Raw genomic sequence first — 27224 nt, forward strand, 5'->3', positions numbered from 1 at the left:
ATGCAAGAATTTTTTTAAGAATACCATCGTAAGTCTTCATCTACAAGGACCTCGGATAAAAGGAAAGCAGGTTAGTAGTAGTATGGACAAGAGTAGGTACGCTTTGGCTGGCTTCCCCCCTTGTAAGGTGGAAGAATCCCATTGTTATATAGATGGATATATATAACGTTTATCAGTAGTTTCCTTAATGGCAGTTTTTCTATGGACTCCTGGTCCTCTTCATGTCTTTAGGAAGTTTTCCTGGGACCTTACCCCACCCCCCAAACATTTTGCACAACATTCATATTATGACATTAGAAAATATAGGCAAGGGTCACCCACCCACCTCTCTCTTTCCTTTGGCTAGATGGAGTCATTGGAAGTGTTTGATGTCAAGCCTTAAGTTAACTTACATTACATCATTTCATATTTTCAGGAAAGGTGGACAAAGATCTCTTTATGATCTCATCACATTTTGGGAGCAAGTTTTTTTCAAGAACAAAATTATAATTCACTTTTTTTCCAGAGTCCACCGTACTGGCTGGAAGTAGTGCGGGAGATACCATCCCAGAAACCTAGGGCTTGTCCTAAGAAGACTTCTTTAGAGATTTTGCTTTTGTTACTGGATTTGACTCTAGTACTAATTGTTATGTTCAAAGCTCCAGGTTTCTCTCAACTTTGGAGAGACGGAGAGAGAGGGAGAGAGAGGAGAGAGGGAGAGAGAGGGAGAGAGAGGGTGAGGGGGCGGGGGGAGGGAGAGAGGGGGAGGGAGAAGGGGAGAGGTGGAGGGAGAGAGAGGGGGAGGGAGAGAGAATGGGAGGGAGAGGGGAGGGTGAGAGTGGGGGAGGGAGAGAGAGGGGGAGGGAGAGAGAGGGGGAGGGAGAGAGAGGGAGAGGGGGAGAGAGAGAGAGGGAGAGAGGGGGGAGAGAGAGGGTGGAGAGAGAGGGTGGAGAGAGGGGGGAGAGGGGGAGAGAGGGGAGAGGGGGGAGAGAGGGGGGAGAGGGGGAGAGGGGGAGAGAGAGGGGGGAGAGAGGGGAGAGAGAGAGAGAGAGGGAGAGAGAGGGGGAGAGAGGGGGAGAGGAGGGAGAGAGTGAGAGAGAGGCACCAGAGGCCCAAAAGTGAAAAATGGGTGAAATGTCCCAAATTCGAAGGAGCACCACCACCACCACACCTAGGGTCCAGGCTCCTTGCATCTACATCCACATCCACTATCTCCAACTCTCCGTGGTGTAAGTTTGGGCCAAATCGGTGATCTTCAGATTTTCGACAAAACTGATGCTCCTTTGAGATTTTTCCACTTTTGGGCCATTCTGGGCACCTGCTCCAATTTACCCACCATCACACCCACAGGTTGAGGGCGGCCAGTACTACTGTGGAGTCCACCTGGACACCACTTAGACCAACAGTACAGGTGCCAGTGGCCCAAAGGTGAAAAACAGGTGAAAAGGCCCATCATGTATATAACACATGTACCCAACACTTTTTCAATGTCAACATTGTAATGTAACTATGAAGCCTTTCGTGGTGTTGGGTTTGCAAGGAGGGTGGGACTTTGTATTAATAAGGGCCCAGGAACACCAAGCTTATGACCCATTTCCGACTACCAGCAACCAGGTGGTCACCAGCCAGCTGTATAAGGAAGTTACTAATAAGAGACAGCAATGGATAGATACCGAATAGTCCCCAGTACATAGATTTCCATCTTGTCAACCACATTAACTTTTCCATTTCAATTCTTTGCAGAGGTTTTGTGTCACCAACCGATCGCTTGATTTTCGGTCGGAGGTGGTTGGAAACGGGTCGTAAGCTTGATGTGACTGGAGCTTAAGCTTACTAATTCTAGCTTTGTGCGTGTATGTATGCATGTGCGTGCGCATACATGCGTATATGTTCTGCCCGATTTCTTACCTTGCTCGAAATCCATAATCCTCTGCTTCCATCTCATACAAACCTTATCTGTACCCCCTATAGTGGCCCATGTCTTAACCTTGCCTTCATCCTTTAACTGAACATAAAAACAAAGGGTGCAGGCCCTTGTGCTTTTAAAAATTTTCTTCATCACTATCACACAAGTATGGGCATGAAATTCACTATCGGTGAAGACAAACTAGATATAAGGTAATAAAATAGTTTTATTTTTACACCTAAAATGAACATCTATGAGAATATTAGCAGAAGAATAGTAATTATGACAAAACATATATTCTCACCATGCATGGTGATGCTTGGTATGCCTAAGTCACCATACAATGTGACTGCTTGCCCACACAAACATTCATTCATTTATTACAAACAGCTGGTCACCTTTACAAACATTTCCAATGTCTCACATTTCATACAAACTATCCTATATGTACATAATTCCCAGCTGTCTTTCATGCAAATTTCTCTCGTACACATCCCAACAAACAAGAATGGCTTTTGTGGACAGGGAGTAGGGGGGCAAGCTACACAACCTTGGACATCTCATACCATTAGCTGTCCCTTTTTGGCACCAACTGCATGACAACTGGTTAACATAATCAATGCCCTCACATGCACTTTCCAATGCTCAGTTTACTCAACACCAACCAAGAGGTACTGACGGACGATACAAAGATGTCGGTCTTTTAATCCTGTTTTCAGAATATCCAACATCCTGATGCACCAAGTTCCTTTTACCACTTATTTAGTTTTCTCCTGACAATTTATGTGCATGTAATGCAAACACAGGGACAGCAGTTCTTAATCTTAATTTGTCATCAAATCACCACATCATCCTGAACCATGAATTAAAACTTTCACAGAAAGTCTTTAAGTACAAAACTAACCCTTAACGTCTACGATCCCGTGATCTGGATCGATGCCTGCCATTCTTTTTGGTTTTGTGGGACTTCTCGTAACCATTATCATAATACTTTTTACTTTCATACTTGTCATCACGATCATACTTTTTCTTTTCAACCTTGTCATACTTGTCATACTTGCTTGTGTACTTATCACCCTTGTCTTTGGATTCGTACTTAGAAACTTTCTCGTACTTGTCCTCCTTCGCATACCGCTCGTTCTTCTCGTAGGAATCCGCTCCCCTCTCGTATCTATCGATGCGATCGTACCTGTCATTTTTCTCATACCTCTCCACCTTCTCGTGCTTCCCATTCTTGTCATAGCGCTCTCCTTTATCGTACTTGTCATAGCGCTCGTACTTTTCGTAGGTTCTTGCTGGCGACCTGGAGGTAGAGCGAGATCGTGACCGTACAATCAACCCCTTTTCTCTGCAACAAAGGTTACCCAATTAATTTATAAGATATGTCAAACTGAGCCGACTTTACTGCCTGCAATTTTTTCACTCACATCTGGCAAAATCAGTGAGTTCCTGAGTTACCCCAACTAGGTTTCCCTTCACAGGCAGAGCAAGGATCAACCAAAAAATTCCACTTACTTGTTCTTCTTGATAAGCGGTGGAGGGGTGATGGAGGGTGAGCTTGACCTAACATACTTCTTCCCTCTCCTTTTGTCGTACGACCTGGACCTCGATCTGCTTCGTGACCTGGTGCGAGATTTGCTTCGGCCTCTCGACCTAGATCTGGACCTTGTGTGCGACCTTGAGCGGGAATCGTGGCGAGTTTTCTTGCTGTTTCGGTGATGTGGAGAACGATGGTGTGGGGACCTGGGGCTGCGACCTCTACTTCTACTCCGACTTCTACTATGGGTATCACTGCGACTGCTATGACTACGTTTTCGCCCCGAATTCCTATTGAAAGAAGTTGCAATGAGTAATGGACCAAAGTAATCAAACATGCTGGCCAAGAATATGCTCAACAAAACCACACACAGACATGCCACATTTAATGGAAATGAAACTGTTTAGCCACATTTAGTCAAGATCTGAATTGAATAAGATAAGAGCAGCATCCATGTTCACATCCAAACTTGCTTTTAGTTATTTCATTGGTATATGTATGTACTACTATTATTACTACTACTGTATGTCAATGATACATTGAACAGGTAAAAATATGAAACTGTGACAGTGCAATTTGACCACCATTTGTGTCACTCCTTGCTGTTGCCAGATAATTCACCATAGGAAAATGCTTCCACAATTAGTGGGAGTTCTACAATGATCTTTACTGGGAGAAGGTTAAGGATCCTGAATAATTTCCCAAATTGTTTGTAGATTGCTGGTTAGAACCTTGAATTATCTGGAGAGATTGTTCATTTAATTATTGCTGATGAGGAGGAATGGAATGTTTTTCTTGGCTCCTCCTGGATGACAGGTCATCCCTGCATTATGCCCATTGCCCTCTGAGAAATTTATGTTATTAAACTATCACATTAAACATTTGCTATGTGATTCAGTTTGAAATAATAAATTTCTTCTCAGCGGTCCAGGACCAGAGCCTACTTCTGGAGTACTTTCTGAAGAAGGGAATTCACCTGAACGACTCGTTTTCCTGTAGTAACCAATCCCCAAAAATACCTATGTACGAGAGAGCTTCAAGTTCCCCGTGCTGTGCTTCAAAATTTATAAAGAATTCTATGGATCAAGATTCAATTCCTAAATGACATAAGTCCTCATTCACACCTTAACCCCTTAGACAGTTAATACTTTTTCATAACATGGTTCATATCTGTAGCACACCTCAGCTGACAAAGGGTCAATTCGCGTGATCAGAATAAACTACATCCTTGATTGATTGATTGATTGATTGATTGACCAATTTGTTGTTTTTGGAGCTGCAAACATCCTGGTCATATGACACTGTTACAAAATTTCATGGCAGCAGAAGTACATTCTTGTTTTAGTAAAAAAAATTAAAAAGTATCTAAAATGAGTGTACAAATAGGAAATTGAGTGACCTAGTAAGATAATCATAATGACATTCATAAGTGGAGCTGAATTTTCTTTAAAAGGCCAGCATTCTCTACAAACACGAGTACTTCACGTCCTCATCACCGATTACCAAAACCGCATGGACTCGAAAAAACAAAACACACCTATGAGGTGATGACGATCTTTTTCTTGAAGCTGATGTTTCTGTCTTTGTGGGAGTGTTGGTTCTCGACGCTGGACTGAAGTTTGCGTTAACTTGTGGGGTGGTAATGGAAGCCACAGCTTTACTTCTGAGTCTCGCCTCTTGCTGTTCTCTTCGGATTTCTTCTACTTTGCCTTCAAGAGTTTCTAATTTAACCTGAAAAATACCAAGAAGAAATCCTTAAGCCATGATCCTACTTACAAAATCAGTATTTGTACAAACTGTTGTGCAGCTATTTTTTGATAAGCATGCTATAATGTTACTAGTTACTTTCCCGAGGAGAGATCTGATGGATTCAACAGTTATCCTTAACCACTTCAGTATAATGAGGCCTACATAGGCATCATGAGGCGCAAGTGGGAACACGAGGATGTCAGCATTGGTGTCTTAATTATTTATATATTTTCTGTAGTTGTACACGAGTTACCCACGGTTTCTGTGAACTGGTTTGATCACGTTTTCGAAGTTTATCATTACTCAAAGTAAAAGAACAAGTAATACAGCAGTGACTTTATAATGCGACTTGTGTCATGCAGCGTAAATATGGCAGCTGATGCTGCACACAAGAATTTGACTAGTACTGAAGAGGTTAAGCATCACTTCCTTTAAATGTATTTTCTTCACCTCATTCCCTTTCTGAAGCTAAAATATTAGAAAGTTTGGGAAGCAAAGATTCTACTTCAACCATCTTAACATAACAGTTTGTCATAAATTTCATTTCCTTCTTAATTTCACATATTTCAACCAACAATTCTCCAATCTCACCTCTATATATATCCTTTGCATTTTTCAATCTTCACTCACTCACTCGCATGCCATCCACTTCCTTGTTAGACTCGGCTCCATCCATAACATACTTCATTCCAACCTTGGTTCTTTCTATATAAGCACACCATCTACCCATTATCATTTTTCTCTTTGCTTAGCCTAAGTTTGACTCACCTTGAACTTATCTATCTGATTATGTCCTGGTAATTTGATTTAACACCAGATGAGCTGCAAATATTCCTGCAACCCATCCGAAAGGTGTTTGAGAATATACTGCGAGGGGAAGAGGGAGTGTCAGGGAGGGAGGGAGGGAGGGAGTGCAAGAAAGGGAGGGAGGGAGTGCAAGAGAGGGAGGGAGGGAGTTCAAGAGAGGGAGAGGGAGAGAGGGAGAGAGGGAGAGAGGGAGAGAGGGAGAGAGGGAGGGAGGGAGTGTCAAAGAGGGTGTAACACGGGAGAGTGAGGGAGCATTTAAAAGTGGAAGGGTAGACTGATATTGCTAATAATTCACCACTGCATTACCACCAAAAAATACTAGTTCATGGAGTTGGTTTTGCTTGTAGGAACTGGGTATATATATTCTTAAGCTGTGGAATACTAATCTATGATGTTACAAGATTTATATGTTGTGAGGCAATTTAGTTTGGAAACAAACCCGGTTTTTCATTAGAAAAAAAAAGTGAAATAAAAATTGGGTAATTTATGCCGCATTACTAAAGACCAAATGGAAGGAGTTCATTGGTATATGCATGGACCAATTCCCTCAATCAGCACCTGCCCCTATATGCCCTTCTGAATACATTAACAGATTGCTCCTTTTCAAGCTACTACATTCATATTTGCCCCTGTTACTTTTCCACAGTGGAACAATACAAGTATTCTTCAAATCCATGGGCACATTCCTCTCCCTTAGACACACATTAAACTATCTCCCTAGCCAATCCACTACAGTTGTACCTCATTTTATCAGATACTCCACAGGACACCTATCTAACACAAGATGATTACCAGCTTCCATCATTTTAAATGTTTTGTGTCTCGACTTTCCAAAGGCCTTGGTATTTTCTCGTCACCTTCGTCTTTTATCCGGCATCTCCCACTGCCATAATAAAAACCTCCTTAACCACTTCAGTACAATGACACCTATGTAGGCGTCATGAGGTGCAAGTACATAAGGATGCCAGCGTCAGCATCTTTATCATACTATTTTTGTATTTAATCACTAGTTCCCCTGGATTGTATTAACTGGTTTGATCACATTTTCTATGTTTATTATTACTCAGGGCAAAAGAGTACGAGTAATACATAAGCGACTTTATATCTTATAATGCAAGTGGTGTGATGAATCTTACATATGGCAGCCAATGCCGAGCGCGATAAATTGACTCGTACCAAAGTGGCTAACTACCTCTATTCAATAAATCGCTTAAATTCTCAACCCACCTTTACTTCCATAACACCTATCCACCTGCACCCTTTACCTAATCTTCTCTACCTGATTTTCATGGCCTCTATTTTTTTTTTTTTTTTTTTTTTTTTTTTTTCAAACTCCTACCCCACTATCTGCCCTCCTCTTTGCCTCCCTTGCCATAAGTTTTGCTTTTCCTCTCATAGCCTTCCCTAGTTCTATTTTGCAACCAAACCTCATAACTTTACTTCAATCACTGCCTTTTCCTCTTCATGTCACCATACTCTTCCTCTTCTCTTCCCTTCCATCCCACTTGTCTTAGCACACTTTATCATTTCCCCTTTGAAACATGGTCATTCTTCTTCTACTCTCATTTCTTTATCCCTCCCTACCTCCCACACTTCTATTTCGCCTGGTATTCTACCTATTTTTTTCCTTCTCATTTATTTTGTTCAACCTTAGTCCTTCTCTATCTCACATTTCCTCCGAGGAAAGGCCTGTCACAATATCCTCCAACTCTTTACCTCGTTTCCCTACCAAGAGGATCCTGAGGCAAACCTCAAAGACTGGAAACCTGGAAAAGGAGAGCCAAATGCTGCCCCCACCATCTCCACATGGTGTTCCCCAGGACCTGTTCTCACATCGGAGTTGCCACGAGTGAGGACGCAAGAGACTGGCAGAACATTGTCAGTCTCTTATAACATTTTGTCCAACTAACTACAACGTCCTCTGTAAGGGGCACCATCCTAGCCTTCCCATGGGAGGAGATTGTGACGTTTAAACCATATCAACAACCAAAGCACAACAATGATGTGTGACAATGGGATCAGATGATCTTCAGAACCCCTTTGTCAAAACCCATATGGTGGTCAGTGTAAGCCCATTGGTCACCTTGTGCATGGATAGGGAGTAGCATAGTTTGGTGGCAGCCTACATGACTAAGCTCTATTTACGGTCCACTCTGCTCGCCCAGGGAGTGGGGTGCTAAAAAGTTGCCCCTATCTACCTATAATGCAGACAGGACATGAAAGATAGAAGACTTAAAAGATTAGTTGTTAGCGAGAACTTTTTTTTGACAACATACTGTTAGCCTCAGTCACTGTATTTGACATGAACTCCCAAATGGTACTTGAACTTGGGGGTACTTCATGGAGGTGGTAAGGCATCATCTGGTTTTTCTACAGCCATTTTCCTAACCCTATTTAAGGACCTCACCTCCCTCGTTCTGCAAGAGACATGTCTATGGGAACAGCAATATTTTGTTAACCAGACTTATAACAGGAAAAACTTCACCCCCTAAAGGGGTGTGGAAGAATAGGCAGAGGGGGGGGGGAGCATTTGAGAATGGAGGGAGACGAGAAAGTGCTTGTAATGGAGGGGGGAAAGAGAGGGGGGCATTCGAGAATGGGAGGGAAAGAGAGGGGGACATTCGAGAATGGGAGGGAAAGAGAGGGGGGCATTCGAGAATGGGAGGGAAAGAGAGGGGGGCATTCGAGAATGGGAGGGAAAGAGAGGGGGGCATTCGAGAATGGGAGGGAAAGAAGGGGAGGGGACAAGGATAGATCAGGTGGGGAGTGGCATTTGAGAACAGGAGGGAAAGATGGTGGGGGGGGGGGGGTTGTCCTAAGAACAGTAGGGAGAAATGGTCAGGTGGGAAGGCCTCTGAAAACAGGAGGGAGAGATGGAAGAGGGGCATTTGAGAATGGGAAGGCGATGGGGGAGGGCATTTGAGAACATGAGGGAAAGGTGCAATTGGTCAACATCCTGACCTCACAGTCACTTCATTCACCTTATTCGCTCACCTTTTCCTTGGTTTACTCCTTCCTCTCTCTCAGCACTCGATTCTCATGAATTGTAAGGACATCCACTCTTTCATGTTACCAAACCCAGTCAGGTTAGCCTATTCTACTCTTTCTCACAAGACAATCTGTACCCAATACTATTCACAATCTGTTTTTTACTTGATTAGAACCCCTCTCAAGCATTCATTTCCACTGCCTCCCACTCACCCAATCCTCACAAAATGTTGTTGTTGTTGTTTTTGTTTTTGTTGTCGTTGGTTGTTGTTCTTGTTCTCTAGTGTCTCCAAGTCCTGTCTCCCTGTGGAATGCCAAGGCCAGGGTTTTCCCACAAATCCCTTAGAGTATATTGTGTTGATGGCATGCATGATCATTTGCAATTCAGCCTTCTATAATGTGTTGTATAGTATGGGGTGAAGTGTTACATCCTGGACAGTATCTGTTATTCAGTCATTTAAGGAATGGATGATGGCCAGATGGACTCTTGTCCTCTCAAGGTAGCAAGGATTCAGAGGGATGGGAAACCTGGGCATACAGCAATGTTGGTACAGATATTGGTTCAAATATCCCTTTAATTGCTTCCACTGACATCCTTTTATTTCTCCATATTGCTCTTGGGGCACCTACCTTCTCCCCTCCCCCACCTTAAGGTCCTCTCCCATAACTACCTTGCAGCCGGAGCATACTGGAGATTTAGCTACCTTTTGAAAACCATTAAAACACAACTGCACTTACCTTTGCAATGAGATGACTTCTGCTTTGTCCATTCATGCCAGTCTGTCAATATCACAGCTACATACACAAATTCAAATGCATCCTATTACCCTTACCAAGTTACAAGACTTTATATTTACCACACTTGATGAATTACCAACATTTGTCCTGGATCATAAAATATACTTGCAAACTGATGTGCACATGGTGCAAACGCAAGACATTCCCTCCACATTCACACATTCATCAGCATACAAAAAACAGCACACATCCCAAGTGCAATGCATTAGTAAGAACCAAGTCACCATGTAATCATTCTAGGGAAATTTTCATCAGCAGAAGTAAAAGTAACCGTTTTCAACACCTAAATGCCTACACCCCAACACAGAGAAGAAACTAGACTGTTGTCTGTTGTATTAGTGTGGGTCATTTTCTGTCACCAATTCATGTCTGCTGTATTTGTGTGGGGTATTTTCTGTCACCAATTTATAATTATAGAGAGCCATCAACAGCTCTCCTCAAAAGAAAATATGGAGGAAATAATTTAGTTTATAGTGATCTTGTGTCCAGTCCAGAGCCAGTGTCATTTAGATGGAGGCAAGGGTGGACCAGGAAGAATTTTGCTACACCTCAAACCCTTGCCCATGACCAAGAAAGAGGAAGAAACTGCTACACCACTCTACAATGCAGCAACCTCACAAAACTAGCAAGTGAGATGGTCCTCCCTCACATCCATCTTCCGCTACCCAATCTCACAGACACTCGTCACTTGTCCCTTCAGAGACAAATTGGAGAGCATTCCAATTTCCAGAAGATTGTAAAGAATCAGACAAGGACCTCATCATGAACTGCACAACCAATATTTCATAGAAGCTTGCGGTGTTCAAACTCATTCATGGGATGGTACTGCAACAATTATTCAAACTGGATAATCACATATTCAGTCAAGTTCACACAATGGTCTGAAACGTGGCTCAAATATTTAACATGTAAATATCAAGTCTTAAACACAAGCACGATTAACATGATATATCACAATGTAAGGGGATGGTTGCATCTACTACAGATATCATACAAGTCACCATGGACAAGGTACAATCCAACTCATCTGCTTCTGCGGATGAGAACACAGGATGAATTGAGGATGAGGATGAGATGAAACAATTGGGGTGAGTCTGCCACAATGTTGGCCCTTGCTCTGGTTGGACTGAATCAAGAAAAAGCATACAAGATTTTTTACATGATTACTCAGCCTTTAAACTTGTGTTCATCTTTTATCATCAATGTAGATTAGCCCATCCATATTAGAATTTACTATTTACATGTTGTTCAGGGTACAACAACACAACAGATGCATATGTACATATACCAAAGGCTTTTTCCCCTTAACTAGGAAGATAGCCAAAAAACATAGGCATAAAATCCACTCCCACCCATTCCATTCCCACACAATCCACTCCCATCCTTCCCTCTTATCTTGGCTCCTCTTGGATGACAGGTCATCCCTACATCTCGCCCACTGCCCTGGGTTAGAAGCAGTGTCACAAGACATGGCACATCCACAGCAAGGCCGCTTAATTAAATTGGCAACCCCCCTCCCGGTCCCCTCTTGCAGAAAAAGAGAAGACGGGGAGAAATTCCTTCTGGCTGTGTTAAATAATTTTTCACACAGACTCCCTCACCCCCTCCCCCTCATATATCACAGCATCATCCATACACAACCATCCTCCATTCACCCATCTTCCGTCCTTCCTCAACAGACTTTCCCAACGCCCATTTTACCCCATGCATCCATCCATCTCATCCATGATTGCCCTTTCATTTTCACTTCTTCTACCTCTGCCTTCCACACCTCTTACTAAACTTTCTTCAGTAGTCTATGTTTCCAAACCATCCCAATACTCTTTCATCAACCCTATCTCCCAACTCCCTTTCCACTCACATTCTCCTTCTCAACTCATTTCTCACTCTATCCAGCCTAGTCACCCCCATCATACTTCAGACACATCCAAATTCCTCCTCTCTTATGTTCCATATTTCTGCCCCATACAGTGCTGTCAGCACAACCACTCCTTCATACAATCTCCTCTTAGCATCCATTCTCAAATGTCTATTTCTCATTACACTTTTTAATCCCCCAAGGCATTTACTTGCTTCTCCCAAAACTACATTTTACCTCCACCTCTACTCCCTTTCCCACCATATTCACACCCAAGTATCTAAAACTAACCACTTCCTCCAGTTTTTCTCCCCTTAATACTAACTTCAAGTCTGCTGTCACTTTCTCCCCTTGCACATCTCATCACCTTACTTTTACCCACATTTATTATCAACTTCCTTTTTTCACACACCTTCCCAAACTGTCACAACTTCCTCAAGCCTTCCTCTGATCCTGCCACAAGTGCAGTGTTGTCAGCAAGCAACAACTGGCTTATCTCCCACTTTTCTCCATTTCCTTTAACCATATCCTTTAACCATCTCCAATCCCTGACCCATTACCCTTGTGTTTACCTCTCACACCACCCCATTCATGTATAAATTGAACAGACATGGCAACATAACACATCCCTGGTCGAGTCCCACCTTTAACTCAAACCACTCACTCTTTCCATTTCTGATTCAACCACAAGCTCTAATACTATCGTAGCTTTTGGCTGCTCTTAACAACTTTCCTCCTATCCCATATATCTGCAATACCTCCCACAGTGCCATGCTGCCTATCCTGTCATAAGAAACCCCATTTTGGAATTAGCAATTTACATGTTGTTCAGGGTACAGCAATATATCAAATACCAAACTAACACAAATCAAGCATGAAAACATTCCCAAAATATATGAACTGTCATGTCTCATGGAACTTCATATCTTCTATGATTAAATATGGAATTGCTAACATCAAAAGTGACATTCACAATGAACACTAAACATGAAATAATGGTTTCAAGATGTCAGATCTTATCTTTATAAAAATTTCTGCCTAATATGTAGTCAATAAATGGAATAAACATTCCTGATACCTTGCACAGCAGTATACAATTTCATATTTTCAGCTGGATAAACACCAAACAATATGCAATGTCTTGTAACTTAATTTGTACCATTACTCCCTAATTTCTAAATCAATATTTCAGGAGATTTAATGACTCTCCTACAAGGGATATCAATAGGATTTCTTTATTTCATGTCTGATGGACAGCCCCACATTACTTACATGCTAAATCAAAAGAAACGTCTTTGTACTGAACGCCCTTCTGTAGCCCATTTGAGCAAAATTTTAGTTCTCTATTTTCTCAACTCCCCAGTAACCACCAATTACTCATTTGTTCAAGACAAATTGGGGAGAGATCCCACAAAGGAATCAAAATGGGGATTGCAATATTTCTAATCCTCAATGGAGTAACCTCAGCCAAGATTAAACACCATTTCATCAATTCCAGAGTACCCACCAAAAAGTATGCAGTTACTATACGACTAAACAAAACAGAGGCTTTGTTATGTCTGAGGAAACAATGTAATGACGAAGCCTTCTGTCGCAACCTTTGCTCATTCGAGCTTTATCAAGTATATAAAGCAAAATGTTGTATCATCAGCAATAAAGGCTTCATCCTCATGTGGTGTTTCTTCCGACATTTACTGACACTTGAGTGCAGTCAACTCCAGGGCAGTCACCATCACAGATTAGAAACATTGCCATCCCCAGTTCAAATACCTCACTGGAAATTAATTAATTCAATCTGTCTGAAAACAAACGAGTAAGAGGATCACTTAGGGGTAAATTGGGAACAATGGGAGGAAATGGGGAATTCAGGGATAGGGGCTAAGTCATATGAGAGGAACATGGGGACAATATAAGAGCACTGGGTGTAAACAGGTACTGAGGGAGGACCAGAGGGGGCAATGTGGGAACAAGGGGGATATGGGGGGAGCAGAATGGGGTCAACATGGAAGCATTGGGTGGCAATAAGAGCAAAGAGTTGAAGGGTCAATGGGGGAGCATAGTCCGGGCAAAAGGAAGCAGGGGGGGGCAGCATGAATACAGAGGCCCATGGGGAATTTGAAGAACACAAGAATGGATTGGAACAATTGGAGATGCAGAGGGAGACCATTAAGTGAGCACATGGCATCTATTTAAGGAGCAAATGTTCCGGAACCACCCAAGAAAAATCAGTGAAATAAGAACAGAGGAGGCATGTGCTGTGTCTTTGATTGACCATCAGCAAACCAGAGGGAGTTGATCAGAGGAGTATTGGAGGAGTAGAGGGGACCATCAGGTGGAGGAGAGGGGAATCATTGGAGGGCCATCAGGGAGGCAAAGGAGAAAGGGGACACTGGAGGGCCTTCAGGGAAGCAGAGAAGGAATGGGACACTGGAGGGCCGTAACATCAACTTTAGGATTGCAGCAGTAGCAAGGGAGCCATCTGAGGAGCTGCAGGGAACCATCAGAGAGTAATGTGGGACTGTGGGTCCAGCAAGGGTCTATTAGAACAGCAGCCAGGCACATGGGCAGTGAAGGTGAATGTTGCACATGGAAAAGGGACCATGTACACTGAGAGAAAAGTGGAATAATGGGGAAGTTTGAAGAACTGAATGGGTGGAATCGGTGGATAATGCGGGAGAGGACATGTATGACTGGGGTAGCAGAGGGTGGGATAACAATGAGCAGAGGGTTTCAATTGTTGAGCTGGGGGGAAGGTGTTCAAGGAGAGAGCAGTTGGGATAAATGAATGAACAGAGGGGGGTAACTGGAGCAGCGAAGTTAACGATGTAATATTCAATGGAGTCGCAGAGACACCAGGGGCAATCGAGGAAGAGACAATGGGTAAAAGGGAGATACAATAGAGACAGGACAGGAAAATTGGGGTGAGAAGGAAACATGCACATGACAATGAGGGACGAGAGATGCAAATGAGTGGGAATGAGATAGTACACCATGGGGAGTGGAAACTCAACAATGGGAGAGAAGAGACTAGACTAGGGGTTGGCAATCCTTAATAAACATGTTAATCTGTCCACAATGACCCTGACATGCCATGTTATTTTGAAAATAAATGTATAAAAAAACAATGCACTACTTCAAATAAACAAATGTAACATGGAAGTACTACTAACTAGTATCCCCATGTTAGGTATCCCAATGTTAAAAGTACTACTGGCACACAGGGTTACACAAATCCAAGAAAGTGGCTCAGTAAGCTCAAAAGGTTGCCATCCCCCTAGACTAGACAAGTTAAGGAGACCAGACATTAAGAGAGAAGACCAAATAATATAGGAGGTATGGGGCCATGGAAGTTAAGTAGCCAATAAAGCAACCAGTTGGGAATGCTTGGGGGGGGGGGGTGTAAGGAAAGGAGGATAATACAACGAGAAAGGGAAGGACAACAGTCAAAGAAATATTTAAAAAAAAAATAAATAAAGATCAATAACGAATGTACATGTTAAAAGTGGCACTGGGGATACAGTAGGGAGACAGCAAATATGAGTAGCATTAATAATTGTAGCTTTATCGTCTAGTTTTATTGAAAGGACTGACAATGCATACCTGCACAGGGTGGTCCAGCAAGAATGACATCTTCAATCCCATCAACCTCCTCGCTTCTATTTGGAATCAAAACCCTAAGAATCTGTCCCTCAGTCTTCAGACCAGGCCCAAGATCAATACTTCTACATTTCCACCATTCCCTCTACCATTAGGAGACGTAATAACTAATTACTGCACCCCTCCTACTTTCGGCTAGTAAAGAAACAGTCCTCCACAATACAATGCACACATCAGTCCAATTTCCTTTTTAAGAGAGACCTATGGGAAGACCTAAGGACCACTGTGAGCTGTATGGAGCTGCAGGTTTCTGGTCAATGAAACTAGAAGGGGACGAGGAGGGTGGGTTGTCGTGTAAGTGAAACAGTTGGCCCTGCTGTGGATGTGATGACCTTGGCAATGGGCAGAGACGACCCTTCATCCGTAAACAACTGATGGGTGGGAGTGGAATGGATGTATGTCTTGGCTGGCTACCTCCCTTGTTGGGGAAAGAGTACAGTGTAAGTCAAAAGAGAGATCTTGTGCCAGGTCTCAAGATGGGGAATGAGGATGTGGTCAAGTTTTGGAGATGGGCAGCAGGTGACAATTTTCTTTGATGGTGACTCAAGAGTACAATGGGAATAGAGCGAGAACAACTGTGGGGTAGCGGAGCATGGGCAATGGTGGAACAAGGGTCAAAGGAGGTGGGAGAGAAGAATTTAACAAGAGTAGCACACCTGGAACAAAGGGAAGCAGACAAGCAGGTCAGTGGCTGCAGACAGGCACAAGGATGGTAGAGGTATAATAGAGGTAGAATACAAGAGCACAATCATTTTTTACCAAAGGGGAGACCTGACCAATGGAGGAAAGTAAACAGGTGTCAGTGAGGAAGCAGAGAGAGCAATTAGAGAAAATTAACGGGAGCAAAAAAATAAAAAAGCAGACTGGGGGGAATAACCTATAGTAAAAGGGGAAATACAATGATCACTAAAATAGATGAAAGCTCATTACATGGTTCTCGTGTGGAATGCCTGCAACATTGTTGAATGCATTGCAGAAGCTGAAAAGTTGGGGTGGTGAAGGGAAAAATAGGTATGTGGGATAAGGAGGATGGAAGATTACTGAAAAAAGGCAGGGAATAGTGCTGTGTCTTGTTTCAGTCCCGAGCAATGGGTGGGGAACAGGGCTGACCCTTCATCCACAAGAAGCTAAATAGAAGGAACAAGAAATGGGTGGTGAGCGATGTGTAATAGGTGGGTGGGTGTCTTACAGAGGCCATCACACTTATAATGAGGAAAGGGCTAGGGCATCATTACTTGCAGAGAAGGTCAAGTGGATGGCAGTTCAAATCCTGCCACCAGCAAAGTTGAATCGAGGGCACGGTTCATTAAATTCCACGCTACAAAGTCCTCTGTAAGGGGCAACGTCCTATCCTTCCTTCTGACATTAAACCATATCATATGTATCTACATGTCTAAAGGAAGTGTACCAGTGGATTGAAGAAATGTATATAGGCAAGGGGGACAAGGAACTAGCAGTTTCAGTGATTAGTTTTGTTAAGTACATTATGAAAGGAGCAAATGGGAGTTATTGTGGAAGATTGGGTTATGATGGCACCGACAGGCACCAGAGCATGTTGCAGGTGTATGGGCATGGAGGAAACTTCAAGAGCAGTCAAGTAATCAGGAAAGTAAGAAAGCATACATGAGGGTCAGGAATTGAGATGGTGAATGGGTTGAGGTGAAGGTGGGAACCTGTAATTACCACCAGATTGACTCAAAGGACACAGAAGATTAAGCGTGTCACCTGGGTAGAGCAAGAATAGGACAATGCAAGTGTCTGAGTTTTGCATAGTGATTGCACCTCTAGTTAGTCCTAAACTGTGTTGGTATGATAAGGGTGTGCTTTGGAATCAAGTACAAAATTCATAACTAATCAATTCACTATGTCTCCTGGCTAAACAATATATACTGACAAATAAAGTGACATTGCAGTAATGTACACAGCACTATTTCAATCATATTACATATGAATATTTGAACTACTGCCCTTTGGACTACAATATTGGTAATACAGCACACAAAAATTTAACATCACATTGGAGAATCGAGCAGAGGCAGGTCAACAAGTTATTGTGGAATGTAACATTCAACATGACAGTTTGACCTTTTACCAAAATAACAAACCACTCAGCCATTTCATGAAATCTTGGTAAAAAGATTATAAAACATCACCACATTACTTCTTTGAACACTCCCGTCTACTCTGACCGTCACTTCTCTTCATACCGTTTTGGCTCAATCTTTATTTGGAATGATGCACCGGAACAACCAGATAATGCCCTGAAATTGTAGTACATCCAGTACATAAAGAATACACTTCCTCATATGTACCTTACAAGGTCTGTGTTCTCTATTTTTCAGACAATGGCAAAATACAGCATTCCTACAATAACACAGCAGCAGTACAATACCTAGAGATCCCAGAAGCTCTTAGTTGCTGGCAGGTAGACAGCCCAGCTTCTTGGGGATGCGAGGGCCCTTGCATTGTATATTGAAGTAATAGGAGACTTATGTTAGCCTTCTGTGTACCCATCAACTGTACTAGATCATCTGAACCATCATGGAAAAAGTTTGTTCCATAATTCAATGACACTCTTCCTGGAAAGGCCTGGGTGTTTACCTTCTCTGAACAACACTGCAGCATTCTGACAGATTATACCTAGAAAACACGCACTTGTGTCAGAGCAAGATGCAAGTTAGTGCTTCGGTCATCTGGAAGCCCCTCTACTGGCATGGCTCTGAGATTCATCATAGAATATGATGAAATTAGCATAACTGATTACCCTGAAGGTTTTGTGTCCCTTAAATAATGACTTGGATTTAGGGTTTCAAGTACAACTGTGTAAGGTGTGACACCTATCTGTAACGTCAAAAATTAAGTCACTTTGACTATTTACAAATTCCTACTCTTTCGTACACATTTCCGACACATCTTCCACTAGCACCATCTACACGTTCAATCTATTCATAAATTATAAATTCAGTAAGTTTCCAGAAGTGCACATCTAAGCAATATATCATTAGAAAATGAAATATTTTGTAAACTATAATGTATCAACGTAATATATGTTTTTTGTGGCAGAAATCCATAACAAAAAAATTGCTAAATGCTAAATACAAAACTCTGATGTCAATGTGCTCCCTGACACCACGTTTACGTTTGTAGTCGAAGACAAATTAACGAAACTCAAATGGTCTGGTCTAACCTAACATAGGGTATGTAACAGTATTCAGCATACTAGACTAGACCATTATCTATTACTATCATTAGTTTGCCTTCAAAAACAAACAAAAACAAACATGGCACCTGGAAACTCGCCGTCATCACAAGTTGTATTTAGTGTATCACTTAGAATATTTTTTATGATTTTCGCCATGAAAAACTTGCATTACATTGATGTATTTTAAGTTACAAAATTAATATCTAATTCTTATTGATACATCACATCCCAACTCACTTAAGGAGTTATACCATAAATTCATACATTCAATTATATAAAATTTGTTGCATCAAGTGTCACTGACTGGAAACCTGCAGCACCCTAGTGCCTGGCAACAGGCACTGGGTCCTTCTTTAGATGTATGTAGGAAGAAAGGAAGAAACTTTTGGACTAATGTCTATATTGTATTAGTGTTGGAGCAGTTTGTGTCACCTGCATTTGGAAGCAAATCAGCAGTCACCAACTGCCAGCTCTTCTGTGAAAAAGTAAAGGGCATTCCATTGCACTTGACAGATCTTGGACATGATCCTGTGCAAGTGCTACAGGTTTTGAAAACAGGTGGCTGAGATGATTATCTTTGATGTTCATTATCCCGGATTATCTCTAGCAGGTACTCGTCAATGGTCCATATCCATTCAATATTTCAATTCAACAAATTATCATCTTTGTCTATCTACATACCAAGGGCTTCTTCCACATTATAAAGGCCGTAGCCAAATCACTCCCCACTCCTATCCACCTCCATTGTTTCCCTCGTATCTATCTCCTCATGGATGACAGGTCATTCTTATCTCTCAACCACTGCCCAGGTCAGAAGTAATGCATCAGGACACGGCATTTCCTCAACAGGGCCACTAAACTCACACAGGAACCCTCCCTCCCCCATCCCCTTATGCAAAAAAATAGAGAAGACATGGAGAAATCCCTTCAGGCTGCGTCAAAATATCATTCATACTCATACTTTACTCACCCACATCCCCTGCCATCTCACTTACTTGCTCAACAGATATTCCCCCTCTTGCTCAAAGCCCCTTTCACCTTATCCATCTCATCCTTGGTCATTCCCTCAATTTCACTCCATCCACACCTTTTGTTAATCTTTCTTCACTCATTCTTTCCACGAGTCCAACCCATCCCAATAATAATCTTTCATCAGACCTATTTGCCAGCTCCCTTTCCACCCCCACTCACCTCCTCACCACTTTATTTCTTACTCTATCCAACCTTGTAACCCCTACCACACTTCTCAGATACTTCATCTCAAACATATTAATGCTTCTCCTTTCTGCCTCTTTTGAATTCAATGTCTCTGCCCCCCCACAGTGTAGGCACAATATCTTTATGTAATCTTCTCTCTGCATCAATTCCCAAATGCCTATATCTTACTACACTTTTTAATCCCCAACAGCATTTATTTGCCACCAAGATTTCCAACATATAACTGCTTTCATCAAAGGTAATGCAGCAAGCTAAACTGTCTGGCAAGTCCCCACTTAGTATTTTTTTACTCCAATTTAAAATGCAGATGAGATATGCATCCCTTCATCCATTCACATCTCCCTGAAATTACTCATCTTTTGCACACCCTCTTCCTTGCTCAATACATTCCACATCCATCAAAACATGCTTCACCCCATCCATCCAACTCGTGTTTGGTCCTCCTCATTCTCTCCATCTTTTCCCACTTTCATTCTGTCTCACCAGTCATCATTCTATTTCATATCATAAACTTTATCTCAAACAATAAAGTCTTCCTGCCCACACTATACTATGGGTACAATAACTCCTTTACACAACCTTATCTTTCTATTATCATTATCAAATACCTATCTCTCAATTTCCACTCGTCAAACCTTTTCTTCTTGCCTTTACAATGCATCTCCACACCCTCTACTCCATTCACTGCCACAAACAACCCAAAATACTTCAAATTCTCCATTTCATCAAGCTTTTCACTATCTGCCATCATTTCTTGTACACCGTCACTATTACTCTTACCCATTTTTACAATCTTCCAAACTTGGTCACCAATTGCTTCAGTCTCTTAGAATCAGCCACAAATGCAGTGTCATCTATAAATAACTGGTTCAATGTCAATTCTACCTTTACATGTGGCGACTGATGACAATGATTGATGATGTCCAACAACGATGACTGATGACGATGTCTGACGACGATGACTGATGATGATGTCTGACGACGATGACTGATGATTGGAGGTGATAATTATTATGACTAGTGGTGGTGGGGTTGACAATGATGATTCAGTATAACTTTGCAAACTCCCTCCCCATATCAGGATGCTGCCCTTATTAAGGACCTCGTAGAATGGAATTTAATCAATTATACCCTTGGTTTAATTTGCTGGGGGCAAGGTTCAAACTGCTGTCACCTCAACCTCTACTGCAAGTAGTGACACTCTTACTGCTCCTATGGCACCATGGAACTTTTCTTCTATCCCTACATCCCAATTTCTTACCCTGGTCTTCTACTTTCATGTATATCCATATATCTATTATATATTCAATCAATCTGTTGTCCCCAGACATCTCTTGCAGAAGACCCACAGCATCCAGGCATCCAGCAACAGCCATCAGACAGGCCCATAAGTCACTCAGGGAAGAAATATAAAACTTTCCATCATCCTCATTTCCTCCACTCTTAGCAACTGCCATCAACTCCTTGTGATATATTAACACTCTGTTTTCTCCTCCAAAACTCTACCAAATTCATTCAACACATTCAAACCCTCTTCTGAATCTGCCCACAGAAATGCATTATTCACACAGACTAAGCTGTTTCTCAACCATTTTTGTCCATTTTCTTCCCAATTTGCTCCCCTATACACAATTCTTACCTATAGGCCTCAAATTTTCTGCAAAAGAAACCAGGGCCAACAGACTGATTAACAACCCCTGCATTCACTTCTCTGATCACTTCATACATCTATATACTGAAGACCCCTTCCACCTTTTAAGGGAGGTAGCCACACTTTTTGCTCATCTTTCTTTACTCGTTCTTTCCACGTGTCCACACCATTCCAAAAAATTTTCCTCAACCCTATCTGCCACCTCTTATTCCACCCCCTCTCCTCCTCCTCACCTTACTTCTCACTCTATACAGCATTGTAACCCCCATCATATTTATCAGACACTTCATCTCCAATACACTTATCCTTTCTGCCTCTCTTAAATTCCAAATCTCCATCCCATAAAGTGGTTAAATAACCATGGTCACATTATACACAACCCTGCCTGAAATTCAACAGCAAACATCCTGCTCTTTATTTACCACTCTCACACACTTTAATCCCATTATATTAGTGCTTCACTGCCTAATCCTGTCTGAGGCCAAACAAGGGCCATGAATTTCAAAACACATTGTCATACATAATCCCCAGTAGTTCCCTTTTCACAGATAGCTAAACTGAGCTTTTTTTAATAGAGGAAACCTGAAACTGTTCTTTCCCCACAAACAAAATCATTCAACTATTCAGCAATTGCTTTTGGACACAAGTTTAAAGATCAGTCCACCAACTAATCACTTATGGCCAGGATTTCATTTCTTTCTATCCCTCCTCCATTATCCCCACCTGATCAATCATTACCCACAAAATAAGGTAGGCATATTGCACAACAAAGGAGAAAAATCGTCATCCTTTTCATTCCTAACTTGAGCAAAGTGAAACTTGCACCTCATCATTCCAGTGATGCTCCAGGTTCATTCCCAGTGCACCCGTCCCATGGAACAGGTCACCAACTCTTAAAATTTCCCACAAGTATTCATGAATTGGTTTGGTGTTGAAATGTAGACTCCATGTAATTAATATCTATCTATGCCATGAGCTTTTCCCCTTACCAGGGAGGTGGCCAAATCAAAAGGCACCCACTCCCACTGATTTCATTCTCATCCATCCCCCTATCCTCCCTTTCATTTTAGGTCCTCATGGATGACGGGTCATCCCTGTATCACGCCCACTGCCCTGGGTCAGATGCAATGCAACAAGACACAGTACATCCACAGCATGGCCACTTCACTTAATCAGCGACCCTCTCTCCATCCCCTCATACAGAAAAAGAGAAGACAGAAATCCCTTCAGGCTGTCAAAATATCATTCACACACAACTTGTATTTAATGCCATGAAAATCTCATGGAAAAACAAGTCTTTTGATCTTGTTTAAACTCACACAATCACACACACACAAACACAGGGTAAAAAATTAAGAGGATTGTAAACAGCTACAGGAGGATTTGGGGAGTCTTACAAATGGAGCCAGAAGTGGAAGATGAACTTCAATACAAAGAAATGTAAAATCTAGGAATTGGATAAAAAATAAATCAAATATAAAGTAAAAATGCATCCATACACACACACTACACCACATGTGATATAAATGCATCACCCCTTGAACATAGCTCAAACCTCATATCACAAACTGAAAAATACATTCAAACACATACAAGCATAAAGATAGTCTGACAAATTATAATTATAGATTACATGGTGGGTTCAGTCTGCAATGCCCTACTATACACCAGTCACACACACACACAGTGCCTTCTACACTCAAGTCATTATATGCTTATGTTATATACACCTAAATTTTTTTGATACAACAAACACCTTATACAACCAATAAACTCGACTCACCTTCTTCCTCGTATAAATCTTAAGTATAGTAACAGCAATATCTTCTAGATCCTCCAAGGCAACATGGAGTGCATGATACCAAGGAGGATTTTCAGGTAGAGCGATGCGTAACTGTCTTGCTGACAGCCATATACAGGCACAGGCAATTGTCTCCGGGGTGTACCGCACAAATATATCAGTCCTTAGGGCATCATTCATGAAGTTCCTATAAAGAGACACAAAGTTTCTTGTGGCTAGTGCTTGCCTACTACTGCAAGCTCTCTATGAGTTGATGGCTATCTTTACTTTATGGACTAAATTCGTTCTGTGCCTACAAACTATTATTTGGCAGCAAAGCAACCATTTAACTGATCTCAGATTAGGCTAAACCAAAAATCAATCATGATGTCAATATAACATCAAAACTGCCAAAGTTACTCAGGCATGACTTCTTAATCTATATTCCAAATTAATTCAACTTGATGCAGAAGACTGCGAAGTGATGCTAGAAGACTGATGAAGCAATAGCACTGCCCTCCACACCACCCTTCCATATTCCTCTCCTTGTCGTCACTTGTGATCCTGCAAAGAAACTAAGATCCAGATGTTCCCCAACCCAAACCTAAGCCCTGCACCCCTTGAGCAATTTTCACCACTTATTGTCACTGCACTGTTCACCAAAGCATACACTTAATCTTGTCCAACTTGTTACTGAATTCATGAACTGTTATGCATCAATGAGTAATGAAATCAAGAAATAAATGCAGATGCTCAGTGCAGATGGTCCGACACACATGCGATAGTTCTCGTTCCCAACCAAAGACAGTCCAGTGATGCCTCCAACACACTATCCTGAAAAACGCACTGGCAATTCAAACGTCCACTACTTACCTATATTTCAAAGGCCTATAATTATTTATCAACAATATGTCACTACTTGATATCTTAGCATGAATTGCAAGTTTATCCTCAAGGATGATTATTTGAAAACGATTGACTTTAATCAGTGACAAATGCCAGTGGCTTAATTCATGACAAAACTGAGCAAGTGTCCAAAGCACTATAACCAATAGGACACTGTGCCACCGTAGGCAGTGCAGCGGAGGCGCGCATGGCCAGTAGTCGATATCCCCCCAGGCATCCCCAGGTGGCAAGTGGTGCCAACAGCAGCTGTAGCCGCCACCTCAGGGTCCAACAACGGTTGCCGTGTGGCAGCCCTGGCCTCATGAACCTCTTGCATCCCTCAAAGGATGATGGGGTCACCAGGAGCCGGGGGAAGGAGGGAGGACCACAACTTTGGTAGTTGGTGGTGTACGTGGTGGTGGTGATGGTTGAGGTGGTGGTGGTGAGTGCTGGGGCAGTGCTGGTCTCTCCAACACTACTTACCTTACCCCACCTTGCTCTGAGATGGAATAAAACCAATCATTAATAATAGGAACACATCTTTACAACACCTATTATACAACATTCTCTGGTTTTGTATCAAAGCTTAGATATAAACAAATTAATATCTGGAAATTTAGTGTGCTTTTCTCTACCAGGGAATGATGTACATGCCAGTTCGAGAACCTTCTATACTTGGATTTGGTTGCTACAGAAGTACCTGCCAAATAAGACATCTGGATACTGTTTATACTTGTGCAATAACTATCTTCCATCTAAACCTTCACAGATCTATCTGCACTTTGTCCATAGCCATCAACCCAAAGGAGCTGTTATGTCTACCTCCAGTATGTGTTAAATTCATATACACTGATGTGCTATAATTTAACATACAGTGCAAACAATATGAATATATATATATAAATGTTTCAACAATATAAACTTCAAATAATATATATAACCCACAGCAACCATGTAAATAGTTTCCTCACTTCAACATATTCAACAACTAATAATGTCAAGTCTCATCTAGCTCCACAGTAAAAAAAAAAAATAAAACACTCAATAAAAAAATCAAATGTACACATCACCATGAAAATAATGACAGTTACTTGAACCATTGAAACTAGAGCATTTAAGAAGAGCACTGGTGAAGGTAGTGCTGTGGACCTGACACATGCATGTATGGCCTTTTGGATGAACACAGCCCCAAAGGACTTCCACTAAACCTTGCCAAACTTTTCACCTTCACTGTGTGTGTGAGTGTGCTTCACAACTTATCTGGAAACAATAAGCTCCAATGACAGAGGGGAGTGTCTTGTATTTCACAAACTATAAATTTTGAAACTTACTCAAGATGTTCCCATAATAAAAAAAAAATTTATTATGATATAATGCTGTCCCATTCCAATGTGAAGTGCTACCAAGTCGATAAAGGAGGGGCTGAGTTTGCACTACACATGCAGGGTACCCTCCACAAAGCATGTATCAGGTTCACACAGCCTCAAAAGGAAACCAGTCCAAGATTTGCTGTTTCTCAAAAGTTCAATTAATTTTGCTGGGTGCTCCACAGTGATTTTATACAACAAACAAAACAGAGGCTTTTCTCATAAAACCATTAATGTGAGGACAACAAACATAACTTGACAAATTGGTAGAATTGTACAAAATGATCAGGAATCCAATGAGGAATCCAGTTAGGGTGGCCTAGGCAGGAGACAAGAATGGAGCACCCACGGCTAAGGCTGAAACAATTGCAACTTACCATGTAGACTGGGCCAGCTTGCGGTTCTCATCAGCTTCCAGGAGACGCAGGTACATGATAATGATCTAAAAAAAGCATCAACGTTAATAATTTGTCCAAATCATTCAATAACTTCTATTGCTTTTGTACTTCCAAAAATATGTTACAATACAAAAACCTGTGTACATGGTAAGCATCTCATTTTCTGAAATGAAAATTTTTTCATGAGCATTTTCTTCCAAGTAATTCATCACTTCAAGCAAGCGAAAAATAAACATGTAAATAAATTAGAAATAATAACAACAGTGATAATGACATACATAGGAAGGGGACTACATAACCCTTTCTATGGGTTTTATGACGAATTGTATATACCAGGGATGCACTTTTTCCATTTCTTCAATCCACAAGTATAATGACTACCTCCCTTGTAAGGGGGAGAAAGCCATTGGTATATGTATGTACAATGGCACAAACACCACAATACCATTAATAACTTCATACATATTTTTACCTTTCTTAACTTAGTGGCATGTCTATGATAAAAAAAATAATAATTCAAAGGTAATAATGCTCCCAATATTCTAGATTCCCACCCAGTTCTATCTTCATGGAAAAATGTAAGATATACTACTTGAATAAAAACAATTCCATGAATATTTTACCAATACAATTCATGTTGAGTGCTGAAGAATGGAATTCTTTGATTCCATGTATCACAGTATCCTTAAACAGCCATTCTCCACTCATTCCTATCCCCTGCCTACTTCCTTCCCTGCTCAACAGACATTCCCCTCTTTCTCAATGCTCCCTTCACCCCATCCATCCATCTCATCCTTGGTCATCCCCTCAATTATTTCCATGTGTCCAAACCATCCCAATAATCTTTCATCAGCCCTATCTGCCATCTCTTTTTCCACTCCCACTCTCCTCCTCACTTCCCACTCTATCCAACCTTGTAACCTCTACCATACTTCTAAGACATTTCATCTACTGTATACACCACCATTGGCACAATCACCCGTTCATACAATCTCCTCTTTGCAACCATTCCCAGTTGCCTATTTCTCATACCACTATTTAATCCACCAAGGCATTTACTTTCTTCTCTCAATCTACAATTTACCTCCACCTCCATTCCTCCCTTTCCTGCCAAATGTGACCCCAAATACTTAAAGCTATCCATTTCCTCTAGACTCTCTCCTTTCATATGTACTTCCAACTCACTGCCATCCTCTACCCTTCTACATCTCATCAACTCTTTTACCCACAATTTTCTTCAAAAGTTTCCTATCACATACCTTCCCATCATTAACTCCCTTAATCCCTCCTCTGAACCTGCCACAAGGGTAATATCATCAGCAAACAACAACTGGCTCACCTTCCACTTTTCTCCATTTTCTTCACAATCTCCAATCCCCTGCCCATTACCCTTGCATTTATCTTCCACACCACCCCATCCATGTACACATTGAACAGCCATGGC

At 41.6% G+C, this 27224-nt stretch overlaps 1 protein-coding gene across 2 annotated transcripts in view; it reads right to left on the minus strand.

The window, feature by feature from the left end:
- Positions 1–2093: 2093 nt before the first annotated feature.
- Positions 2094–27224, minus strand: part of LOC143034438 (cyclin-L2-like) — a 34883-nt gene continuing 9752 nt past the window's right edge. The window contains exons 4-8 of one of the 2 annotated variants that reach the window (XM_076200493.1): positions 25760–25824; positions 23134–23338; positions 4960–5153; positions 3401–3712; positions 2094–3188 (exon numbers count right to left, since the gene is read on the minus strand). In XM_076200493.1, the coding sequence (XP_076056608.1) occupies positions 2792–3188; positions 3401–3712; positions 4960–5153; positions 23134–23338; positions 25760–25824 (1173 nt within the window). In that variant the 3' untranslated portion in view covers positions 2094–2791. Of the gene's footprint in view, positions 3234–3400; positions 3713–4959; positions 5154–23133; positions 23339–25759; positions 25825–27224 lie in introns of both variants that reach the window. The other variant, XM_076200492.1, reaches the window with a different exon arrangement.

Source organism: Oratosquilla oratoria, chromosome 17, assembly GCF_046742065.1.
Source record: "Oratosquilla oratoria isolate Oo_2021 chromosome 17, ASM4674206v1, whole genome shotgun sequence".
NCBI lineage: Eukaryota > Metazoa > Arthropoda > Malacostraca > Stomatopoda > Squillidae > Oratosquilla > Oratosquilla oratoria.